We start from the raw sequence: 12,890 nt of genomic DNA on the forward strand, positions 1-12,890 counted from the left end.
GCCCGCCCTGCCCGTGTTCCAAGCAAGACAGATGGAAATCAGTCTGGCCCAGAAGCCACGTAGCTCCGGGCACAACACTTTGTCTGACAGAATGTGCCCTGCAATTAAAGTCAACTTCAGTAGTTCCTCCGACAGGAAACTTGGCTTCTGACCCCAACTGCACAGGACACGGCTGTTTTGGCTCAAGGTTAAAGCACTCTGGAGAAGAGGCTGACCTCCAAAAGAGCATCACAGCAAAGGCTGGCGACAGGCCAGGAGAGCTTCAGTGCCTGGAGACCGACATGTGATTACTGAGGAATGTGAGCTATTCCCAAGCACTTCCTAATTCTCTGCAACACTGGCAATACACAGCCCTTTACATAACACAGCAACATGTCTCCCTGTGAATTTTTTAAGGGACAAACATAAAAACAACTGTAAATCATTAAGCTTGTCCTACCGTTTCTTTTAATTACCATTCCTTGTCCTACAGCAGCTGAACAATCTTAAGCTCATTCTCTGTTGCCAACAGGCATTTCACAGGCACGGGGTATTGTCACACTGAAAGCAGAATTTGGTGCTTGGCTTCCCCTTTCCTTTTCCAGTTAACAAAATTGCGTGTCTGGCTCCTCTGCAGTCAGTTTTTTACAATTCAGCTGCAATCTCACTGTGTCCACTGAGGATCTATTTTTAGAGCCGTCAAATATTCCTTGCTGCTCTATTGTACCACTCTTAAGCCTCACTTTTTTGAGTCCTACAATTAGCATTCGTCACTTGTTTGGTCTTAGAATCACAGACACTTTCAATAAGAAGGTCTGTTACAACGTGATTAACATCTGGAATACGTTAGGCTATTTTAAATAAAATTATTACTGTGCAGACAAAATCTAATTTATGAGTGGAGGAGGACAGGATGACTGCAGCACTGCTACAGTGTGGGCGCAGAATTCCTCATTAAACCATTGCCTGAGAGGTTAAAGACTTGTACTAGCACAAGGAAAAAAGTCTCCAGATTTTCCCCCCCCTCCATGAAGGTTCAGTGGAACAGGTTTGACTTCATTGCCTCAGACTTCACCCACCAGGTTTTCATTTGGCCCAGAGGCAATTAGCCTCTAAGCACTGCACCAGTGATTTCCCTCTCCAAGTCTGCCAGTACAGTGAGCTTCACCAGGAGAACACAAAATTCAAGAAAAATAGCAAGGCCTTTGTTTTGGCTTTCAGACCAGCAAAATATCAACTGCCAGGCAGAGAGCAGCCATATTCTGTTAAGCAAACCGATTAATAAGTTTTAAGTACATCATATTAAGTCTTGATGGTTCACTAATGTCAATGGAATGTCATCAAAATGCAGCATGATAGGTCTGGAGCCTGCACACTATTTACCTCAAGCTAAGAAGTGTAACAAAAAAACACCTTCCATCCATGTCTGATGTATCAGGAGACCCTCAAAAAGGTAAAAAAACTGATGGTGGAAAACCAAGAGTACAGAGCAGCAATCCCTCATGAGAAATCATAAACTACTGAACTATCTAAGACCAGCACCATGAAAATGAGTCACTGAAGACCTGAGGGAGGAACCTGCCAGATCTGGGAGGGCAGGCAGCACAGAGAGCCCGAGCCAGGCTGGGCTGCCTCTGCTGCCACAAGGAGCACGAGGTGTGAGGCTGAGCAAGCTCTGCCAGGCTCCAGGGAAAGCATCCATCTCTTGACAGAGCGGGTCATGAAGCACCAGCTCCTGCTGGGGGGTGTCACCACAGAGCTCACTGGGCTCCAGGAAGGATTGGGAGCACAAGAAATCAAGCACATGAGATGTTATTCCTGACAACGGCACATTCTGGACCAGAAGGGCTGTCAAGACACATTGCTGGAGGATGAGAGTATCCTAAGAGAGCGTTACCATATGTTTATCTCATTCCTATCCTCTCCCCTGGAGGCAGATACTGCCTTTGGCCACTCCTGAAAGGCAGCACTAGCTGGACAGGCCTCATGGTGCAATCCAGTTGTGTGCTTCTCATTAAGAGACAGAATAAAAATCCAAGTTCATCGTCCAGATCTCAATAACCAGGTAATACCAGTGCAAGATCCATCAATGGCATGGTACAGCTTCTGCACCCCTGCATCTGCTCCCCAATAAAACACAGACAGAAAACACCACCTAGCTTCAAAAGATAAGCCAATAATAAAAAAAAACCCAGTCAAGAGTCATCTGATTCTTTGCTAAAAAGAAATTAAAATCAGAGATTATAGACAATCACTTCTTTGTTCTTCACCCTCCTTTACAGCAAAGAAAGGCAAACAAAAGTATGAATTGGCTTAGTCAACACAGAACAAACAACTTCATGTGAAATTGCTTTAAATCCTGTTCACTACAACCTCAGTGGCTGCACCACACACACCATGAAATACTTCAATAGAAATAAGTAATTTCATAGTGCCTTGAATTCAGTAATGAAGAACTTATCTACAAGCCAATGAATTGCACAGCAAAGAGAGTTTTGCAAATTATACAGTATAATTTACACATTGAATGAAATAACCTGAAGAAACCATCCTCTGGAAAGGCTTCTGCTGCCTGAACTGGACCGAATGTCTGTGGCATTTGAATTTTACACTAAATGAAGGGACACAATGCACACAAGAAAGGAAGTGCTCTCATCAGGAAGCTGCTCCCTTCTGCTGTGGCACAAACAACTCTAAATGGCACGTCGCCACCCTGACCATCACCAGGGAAATACTCATTTTCACAAAATGACATCTATTGTTGTCACAGCGATATGATCTAATATTACAGCAGCAGTAGGCACGGCAGAAAGTTATCAGACAGGCTGAGATGGTGAGGTTTGCAGTGCAGCTTTCACCTCCTGCACAAATTGATCTGCATATATTCCAAAAAGCATCTGTACTCAAGTTATGAGAGCATAAATACCAACGAAATGAAAACAGCTGTAGTTATCCAGTAATCCATAAACACACAGATTCAGACATTTAACTTCATCAATCTGACCATGCCAAAACCTTTTTAAGAGAGCCCAAACATGTATAATTGAGAATTAAAACAGTTTAAATAAAAATTCATTTTTAATGCAAAAGAGTAGCTTCTCTTTGCTCCCTCCCACAATCCCTCTGCTGTTGCCAGAGTTAAAGATGGTAGCCCACTGATATTTTTATTTTCAAATTTGCATATATATAGAACCCAAAACTAATTATAATAAAAGTAAAACCCAAGAGAAGTACACAATAAAAAATGCTCAGACGTGAAGTTTTACACATGGCAAGACAGACAGCCAGTCCATTCACTTGTGATTGTTCCAGCATACAACAGAGAAATTTTTAACTTTCATTTTTCTGAAGCAAGGACAGAGCCCCCTTTATGCCAAAGCAACTCACAGAATCCACGACTCCGAGCCATTAAGTGCAACTTGCAAGTATTTTGCACTGCTAAATAATACCTGAAGACTGCTGAATCAGGTTTCTAATGGCCCCTTCATTTAGCGTTACAGCAAGCAGCCTCTGCATTTTTCAAACTGCAGATCCCTAATTATTTCCCAGCAGAATCCAGGGCTCCCAGGGTGCAACCCCAGTGACAGATGCCCTGCTGACTCCTCTTTCCTGCAGCCAGCTCACCCACAGCATGGGGGGACGAGCACCTGCTCCCACGGGGCTGCTCAGCAGCCCTAAGGGCACCCAGCGAGGAAAAGGGGTTGACAAGGAATTTATCTTCCTTTTTTCCAGGACAGCCCGTGTCCTTAGGCTGGCTTGCTGATCAATTTTGCAAGAAAGCAAGAGCAGCAGCCTGGTGGATCAGCTCGGCCACAATGGGAAACCACATTTTGGTGATATTTCTCTGACCCTTAGAAGACAGAGGCCATGAATCAATCACAAGCTGAAAAACTCTGTGAACTGGGCTGAAATCAGCATGACTCGACCAAAAGCGATGCAGAGAAAAGCCAAGAACTCGAGAGCTGATCTCAAACAGTGAGGGCTCCCTGCTGGCCTGTGCTCTCCTGGCAGTGCTGTCCACGCTGCAGTGCAGCCCAGAGGATGCCAGGCTGTCCTCCCAGCCCTGCTGCCACCAGGGCTCTGATCTCACACACCACTGACTGTCATGGCTGAAAGCAGCTGCACTTGGACTGTGAGAAAGTCAAATTATTAAGCTACCTGTAACAGGCCTTACTTAATATTTTACATGAGCAGCTAACCTGACCTGTCTTAACTCTATCACAAAAACGAAATAAACCCTTAAATAATTCAGCTTAACATCCTAGTTCTTAATTTAGAATACATGCACAGTATTTTTAAACTACATGAAAAAAATGGAAGACAAATTCACTTGGGAGAAAAGGAAATAGACCATTTAAGACCAACCTGTAATTAATTTCAACTTGAGCTAATTAACAGCTTTCCTTGCATATTCTCGGGAGATTCATTTTACATTCAGAATGCAAGAGCTTGAAGATTCCATCACTGGCCTCCCTCCAGGAACAGTTTGACTCCAAACCAAGTTCAAAGCAAAAGCAGTCCTGGTTACAACAAAAACCCCCCTCAATTCTGGGTTCCAGATTCTGCACTCTGACTGAAAGTGATTTATGGGAAGTCCTTTGGCAGCACAGAGTGCCCAAGCAATATGGAAATACCTCATTCTGATCTCTAAGCAACCTCTGGCTTCTCACTGGATATGTTTTCTTAATCAATCCCAAAAAAAATTCAACCTATCTCTTTCCCACAAGGTTTTGAAGGCTTTTACACATGTTTCTTACTGTACAACCACACATTAGACATTAGCATGAAGTTATTATACCTTCTCCAGACTGTAGCTGTAGAACCCTGAGCACCCAGGACTCTACAGGATGTGTAACCACTTCTTTTCTGCCAAATTCCCACATATTTAGGAGTTTTAACTCAAAGGCAACATCACTTGGCTGGATCAACAGATCCTGCAGGAGCACTTCACAGCAGAGCTAAAACACCTACCTGCAGGGGTGAAAAGCTTGGAGTGCTTTCAGAACAAAACACAAGAATTGTTTTGATACATATTTTCCTTTCTCTGACACCTTTCAGAGTGTGACAGTAGTAGTGGCTTAGCCTTTAAAGCATAAAGGACTTGTTAAAAACTGACTCAAAGCTTTTGGAACAAGAGAACTGCAGCTGTCAGCTACAGTCAGGTCATGTGTTTGCCCCCAAAAAAACCAAACCAAAAAAAAAAAAACCAAACCAGGAAACCAAGCATGGAAATAGCTAAGCAGGTCACAAAATAACACAAAATAACACATAAATTGCACTGTTAGCAGGCTGCTAAGTCAATATTTTTCCATAGTGCTTAAGTGAACTCTCCCATTTGCTACCCACAGCTCATTCCAAACAAGTGGTCAAATAATCATTTCTTCTTACACCGTGTGTAACACAGGAAGCACCACCATCATCAACCAGCAGTGAAACTGCAGGCATTTAACATAAACTCAGAAATTCCACACAAGGCTCTGCTCCACCACAGCTTTACCAAAACATTTGCAACGGCAAATAAGGCTGAGTTTTCAACAAAGACAGGAAGCAAAGCAGATGAGACTCTGGGAGTCCTACAGCAGAAGGGAAAACAGCTCAGAGGTTTTGGGAGCAGACACTCAAGTTTATTCCCTTCCCCAGGATTTAAGTACCCAGGACAAATTCTCAGCAAAGGATGCTGCATCAGGGGAATAAAATACTTCTCTATATATTTAAAGCCTACTTTGTGCTCTCAAAAGCACTTGCAGAAGAGCTTCCTTTTCCTCAGCAGCCTCTCAATCCCGTTCACATGATGTGTGAAATGCATTTTTTCCAGGAAAACAAAATGAGACTGGAAGGAATAAAAATGGCCTGTTTATGAGCAGGTCTGGCACTTAGATTGATACAGTTTGAATTTTTTTTAAATGACTTTTCAAAGTAATAACTTTTATAGTGAAATAATAATGTACTGCTGATCAGGAAGCTCATTACAACCTAGATCAAGGGATTATACTTTGATTTGTCAATCTGGAAAAACAGATAATTTTTTTTCTAATCTGCTCTTATCACTGAAGCATATTTATCTCATTTACAGTCTTATTATTTACCTGCAATTTAGGGATACTTTAATTCATGAGATACACCTTAAGAACTACTTTTTAGATCTATAAAGCCAGACTGATGTCAAAAAGCAGCAAATTTGAACTGTTAACATGATAATATAATCAAAGGCACTACACATTGTACTTACTAAGAAAGATTCATGCTTGAGATAGTCCAGGTATTCCATCAGAACAGTGGCAAAATGTGAGACAGATTTTTAAAAATTCACATTATTTCTGAAACTAAGTATTTTTGACTGTAAATAGGACATTTTCTAAATGGGCTGAAGAGTAATACATTTTCCACAGAGCTTTCAGAAACTTAAAAAGAAAAATCCCACTGGTCAATGGTTCAATCCAATCTGTTCTTTTTCAAACATCTTATTTATTTTCCATTTACATAAATTCCACCCTTGAAATGCCATTGCAAGTGATTATTCATTATTTAAATTTACTTTGGAAATTAAACTCAAGGGGAATTATCTAAAGCATGTCAGACTGAAAATGAGCTGCGAATCTCCAAAGTTAATTTTAGCCTCATGTGTGTTAAGGAAGATTCAAGTTCTTAACTGCCTTTTAATATTAAGAACTACTTATTCAGCAAAGTCCCTGTATTACTTTAAATGTAAACCTCTTTAAGCTAATATTTAAAAAAATTGAATGTGTAATCTTTAGAAGTTTTATAAAAGCAGCTTCTCAGTTTTTCTCCAGTATATTTAACCTTGGTAACTTGACAAGTGAGTCTAAGTAAACAGCCATTTTTCCACATTTCAGCTGCTTCCAGCATTACGTAAACTCTGAACAGGAGGAGAAGCAAAATTCTATTCAGTCTCCTGAACAGCTGTGCAAGCTGCTGCTCTGGGTGCTTTTTTAAATACATATCCACTAACACACAGAGATTCCAATAAGTTAATTATGCCAGATATTCCACAGAGCAGCCAAAAATCATCATGTCAGCTTTGGAAACTATTTGGTGAAATCATCTGGCCTGGGTTAGGTGTGTCAGACCAAAGCATGGTAATTTCCAGCCTATGATTCTAGAATCTTTTCAAGTTTAGGAAATAGTTCCATTAAAAGATTTGCATCTCAAGCATTATCTGGAACCACACAACTTGCCAGTAGAAGGAAATTTTCAAGGGAAGTAGCTTATATTAGATTTTACACAGCTGGACTTGAATGATGAGGGAAGGTAGGAAGCTTTGAAGCCATGGATGTCCCAGCTCTCTGAGTCTCAGCTCCTCACCAATCCCCAGCTGGGAGATAAGGGGTCATGCCTTAAGGATATCATCACAGAGATATATTAGGGTCCAACACATGAGTTTTAGATTTCAATGGAGGAAGCATAACAGAGAAACTTATTTTCAAGACCAATTTAACTCAGGAAAAGAATTTTGGCTCTTGTTTATTTTAGAAGTCTTTATATCATAATTGCCTGCAAAACACTTTTGCTTTGACAATCATGGCTTAGATCAAAGTGGAATTAAATTCAGTTTTTTTTTCTTAATATAGAGCTGCAGTCATCCTTAGCAGAGAACAAAGTTCCCTGGAAGCACACTAGAGCTGCCTGAATGGAATGCTGATTGTGCTCCATTCTCCCTCAAGTACCTCTTGGAAACCCAGGAAGGGGAAAGTGGGCAAATCGGAAATTTGCACTACAAATGACCCACTCTGCAAGTGGCATTCTCTCAGTGCCTTCCAGAACAGAAGAATTAATGCTGATTTCTCTGTCTGAAGGCTAAATATTAGTTTGACTTAATGAGCTCCAATTCAATTGCAACACGTATCATCCAGGGGATCTTCCCAGTGCACATGGGATTCACTGACACTGGTGAACTTCATCACTGCTCCACAGAAAGAATTACCTCTGGAGTTCCACAGAACACTCAGGGAAGGGAGGACAATTGGCCAAATAAAATTTTTAAAAGTACTCAGCACCTGAATGCAAAGATGAGATCTCACACGAGAGGCAGGCTTGAAACAGTGATTTTTGTTAAGACCATTCAGCACACAGAACGCTGCTGCCACACTGACCAAAGTTTTCTCCAGAGATTTTTTACTGACAGATGAGTATCTCTGGGTGTGGGTTTAAACCTCTATTTGAGGACACATTCTTTCAAGGGCTGGGAGCAAATAAAAGAGGGTCAAAGACACAACACAATGTTAAGTCATTTCTTGGGTGCTTTAAATTCAAGTCTGATATATGCCAGGCTGTTCTTCGCTTCAGAAGAGCTGCTGGCACTGTTAAAGTAACATTATAGCACTTCTTTTTGTTGAGAATATGCAATGTAGTGCTTTCACTTTAGCGAGCACAGGATTTGATGTATTCCTCCCAGAAACACTTCATCAACTTATGCAATCACTGTTCAACCAAGAGGAAACAAACCAGTAACAAAACAGTAACAAAAAGCATCAAGCTTGCATATATTGTTTATATTCCTCACGGAATTTGGCTCGTGGACTCCTCCACACACTTCAGAAATGCATGGACAGTTTTGATGGATCACCAGCAGGAATTTTACAAGTTGTAAAAATCAGTAACAGCAGCAACATGGCAGGGGGAGGATGCACATCCAGTGCTCACATTCTGAACAAGTGCAAGTGATAAACCACTGTTCTGACACAGACTAAATAAATCAGATGTATTATTGCTCAGCTAAACTTCCAGCCTCAGAAAGGATCCTGTTTGGCTGTTCCTTTTTATAAGCATTCTTCTCCTCTTGGTTCACTTTTCATTTTTAACTATTATTTTATTCCAGTTGCATACCTACTATAGTCTCTTGCTTTCTAAAGAAAAGCTTTAATGTAAGGGAAGACTTTATATTTGTTAACTATTATTCTTCAGATATTATCCCCAAGACACAGAACAGTTTGAGAACTCTCAGTTAATACTAATAGTCAGAAGTGTTTCTAATTACACCCAGCAAAGCATTGTGGACAATTCTGATATCAGCATTTTGACTCAAAACATCCTTGAAGAAATAACTCGGGAAGAATTTTTGCCTTCAGTTCAGCAGCAAGGTAAAGACTCATCAGTTCAGCAAACAGCCAGGGAATTTCATTTAAGAAACTAATTTTGGCTGATTGATCTAAGAGCCAATATAACTTCACTGAAGGCTGAAGTTACAGACACCATCAAATTTCACTGAGACACCACCTGAAGCCCAGCTGTCAGAGCTACTGAAGTCATAAAAGACCTTGCACATATCCCAGTTGGCTTCTTCACTGCTCAGCAAAATAACAGCTCTGCCTTGAAGTGCCTGCAAGAGCAGGACCTACATGTGTGTAACACTGGAGGCAGCCTTAGGAGTAAGATAAAAAGAAATGCAAGTATTCCCTGGAGAGTGATCTAATCCTTTCTTGCCCTGTGACTGCACAGGACCATTTCTGTAAGGAACCCTGCACTCCAAGCCACGTGATCTATCTAAATATTTACACTATTAAACTCTCCTCTGAAGCCATTAAACACAGCATTTTCAGCAAGGGAAACCAAACAATTATTATTTAGATTATGGTTCACTTTTAACTGTTTTTATCAGGGAAAAGCTCATTAATTGCTCTCTGTAACTCATAAGAGCCCCACAGCTGTGGTTTCAACTGAATATACTGTAAAATGTCAAACACCTACTTCTGCTCTTGTTTTCTAAAAGGAAAGAAAAGGGAAGGAGAGAGAAGAAAAAAAAAAAAAGGAACCTAATTAAATTTCTGGTTGTTTCCCATTACTATTTGTACCACTATCACACCAATTAGCAACATGCATCCAAAAGGCTTTTTGTTCATCTCTCTGGCCTCCCTATCAAGTTTTTTCTTCCCTCAAAATGCTCCCAGTGTCCTTTCTCCCTTTTCATTCAGGCATATCCTTGCTTTCATGGCTTCCTCTGTGCTCTCCAATCCTATAAACTCTACACTGATGAAGACACAACCATAACAATGTTTTAATCAGTGTACATGACATTTCCTCCTGTTCTAGAAGAGTCTGCCCCCAGTAATCAACTCCCAGCACACTTCAATCCTACTTTTGCTCTAACTTCCAAATGCATCTGTAAACACTATCTAAACTTTGGCAGAAAAGGGGAGCACATTCTGTTAAGAAAATACTCTAGGCAGAGAAGAAACCATTGAAACACACAGCTCTCATATTTTGCATTTTGTTTTCAGCTTTGTATGTTCTACAGTATCTATCAAACAACACCCAGCAAGCACTCAGCAACACAAGGAACTGTCAAGAAAGAAATTATAGCAAAAATTAATACTTACAGCCATAATTAACTCAAAAGGGTGTTTATACACCCGTACGGGGGACTGGTACTTCTGCACCATGGCTGCAGTTTAGTGAGATCAACTCAAACCTGAAAAAGAAATTTTTAAAACCATCTGTCAGACGTAGGAAGCCATTTTCAATTTTCTCTTCCAATTAGTCTGTGCGTGGTACCACGCTAGCAATTCCACAGGAAATCCTTCACAATTCCCTGACAACCTTTTTTAAGGCCCAACAGGGGCCCTGAAAAGCTATCTATATATATATATATTTCTGTCAGAAATGACTTATCATTTCTTCCAAAGACAAGACAAAATTAGCACATTTTCAGTCCACTTTTAGTAACAAATCTCCAACATATTTTATGACTCTTTGTCAGGATGGTGACACTTCCTGTGCTGCTGCTGAGAACCAAACACTGACACATCCCAGCGACAGGCAGAGAAGCATTTCCCAGTCCCCCTGCACGGTATGTGGGCTGCCCTGCTCAGAGCAGGGACTGGGGAAAAAAATAAAAAAAAATACAAAAAAGAAATACAGAAAGCACAAAAAGAGGTTAAAAAAATAAATGTTAAAAATGCTTGTGTGCAGAAAGAAGGAAAGAAAATGGATTATTAAAGCACACTGCTGGATCAACGGCATTCCTTGATCATCTCAAAAAAAAAAATTGAAACTTTTGAGGAAAAGTTATGAGATAGCTGGGGAAAAAAACTTCGAGAAAAAATTCCACTGTGAAGCCAGAAAAGAATCACTGGCAACACGGAGAGGAATTACTCCAAAGGCTTCGTGCCTGCACTACCCAGCAAAGTGCCTGACCCGAACTCTCTCGACTGCAATTACGTTTATTGAAAAATCCTGGCAGCAGCACTCGCATATGAACGGCGGGCTGCGAGCCAGCCTCATTTGAGCGAGAAACGGGTTTGCTACAGCAAAAAAAGCTTCGCTTTTCTGTCCGGAAGGCGCTGCGGGAGCGCTCCCGGCCCCGGAGCTGGGGCAGCGCGGCTCGGCGGCCCCGGCCGGAGCCAAGAACAACCCCCCGAGCCACGGGAAAGTTCTCCGGCATCCCAGCCCCGAGAAGAATTTACCCATGACTACCCCGCAATTTTTCTTTTTTAAAAAAAAAAAACACCTGAATCAGCACAAACAGCCGCAAACCCTCTCTAATCCCCGGACAAAAAGAGTTACACAACAAAGAAACTCCGCGTTCCTCCCGCCGCGGCGGAACCGGGACACCCCGGGAGGGGACGGGATGGGGGGACACCTGTGACAGCCCGGAGCTCTCCCGGAGGGATCCGGGACACCCGTGACAGCCCGGAGCTCTCCCGGAGGGATCCGGGACACCCGTGACAGCCCTGAGCTCCCCCGGAGGGATCCGGGACACCTGTGACAGCCCGGAGCTCTCCCGGAGGGATCCGGGACACCCGTGAGAGCCCTGAGCTCCCCCGGAGGGATCCGGGACACCCGTGACAGCCCGGAGCTCTCCCGGAGGGATCCGGGACACCCGTGACAGCCCGGAGCTCCCCCGGAGGGATCCGGGACACCCGTGACAGCCCTGAGCTCTCCCGGAGGGCTCCGGGACACTTCGGGAGGGGACGGGACACCTGTGACATCCCCGTGCTGCTCCAGAGGGCTCCGGGACACTCCGGGAGCGGACGGGACACCTGTGACAGCCCCACAGCGACCGGGACACGCCGAGAGGAGAAGGGACACGGGTGACAGCTCCGCGGTGCCCCGCAGGGCTCCGGGACACTCCGGGAGCGGACGGGACACCTGTGACAGCCCCGTGCTGCTCCAGAGGGCTCCGGGACACCCCGGGAGCGGACAGGACTGTGACAGCCCCGCGCTGCCCCGGAGCGACCCGGCCAGAGCCGCCTGCCCGGGGCGGCCGGAGCGCAGCGGCCGCGGCGCCGCCGTGACCCGCCGGAGGACCGCGACCCCCGCCCCACCATCACCACCACCACCCGTACCGCCACCAACATTTCCACCGCCACCAACATTTCCACCACCACCACCACCCCCCGTCCGCCATGGGCAGCGCCGACCGCTCCTCGGGGCTCCCCGCAGTCAGCGCAGAGAGGAGCCGGCGGAGAGCGGGCGGACAATGGGAAAGTTGCCGCGGGGCAGGGCGGCGGGGCTGGGGGACGCGGGGCGCGGGCGGGGGCCCCGGGAGGCTCCGCGCCGTGCTTACCGCTCGGAGCCGGCCGCGCTCTCCCCTCATGCCGCCGGGGCAGCGCCGTCCCCCGGCGCCTGCGCGCTGCCGGGGGCGGGCACGGGCGCGGCGCATGCGCGGTGGGCGGCGGGCGTGAGGGAGGAATGGTTCGGGTGGGAAGGAATGGTGGAAGTCATCGAGTTTTACCTCTGTTGTGGGTGTAAGGGACAGCTTGCACTAGAGCAGGTTGCTTCGAGCGTTGTCCGGCTTGGCCTTGAACACTCCCAGAGTCACAGCTGCTCCGTTCCACTACCTCACCACCCTCACAATGAAAAATTTCGTCCAAATCTCTAATCACAGGATGGAGAAGACCCTTGAGATCACCGGGTCCAACCTATGACCTAACTCCACCTTGCCAATTAGACCC

The 12,890-nt window shown here is 44.3% G+C and overlaps 1 protein-coding gene across 1 annotated transcript in view; it reads right to left on the minus strand.

The window, feature by feature from the left end:
* SEC14L1 (SEC14 like lipid binding 1) overlaps positions 1-12,561 on the minus strand; it is a 40,647-nt gene extending 28,086 nt beyond the window's left edge. The window contains exons 1-2 of the mRNA XM_041409166.1: positions 12,503-12,561; positions 10,314-10,405 (exon numbers count right to left, since the gene is read on the minus strand). Coding sequence (XP_041265100.1) covers positions 10,314-10,376 — 63 coding nt within the window. The 5' untranslated portion in view covers positions 10,377-10,405; positions 12,503-12,561. The remainder of the gene's footprint in view (positions 1-10,313; positions 10,406-12,502) is intronic.
* Between the last annotated feature and the right edge of the window lie 329 nt (positions 12,562-12,890).

Source organism: Onychostruthus taczanowskii, unplaced genomic scaffold, assembly GCF_017590055.1.
Source record: "Onychostruthus taczanowskii isolate IOZ18803 unplaced genomic scaffold, ASM1759005v1 scaffold30, whole genome shotgun sequence".
NCBI classification, from domain to species: Eukaryota; Metazoa; Chordata; class Aves; order Passeriformes; family Passeridae; genus Onychostruthus; species Onychostruthus taczanowskii.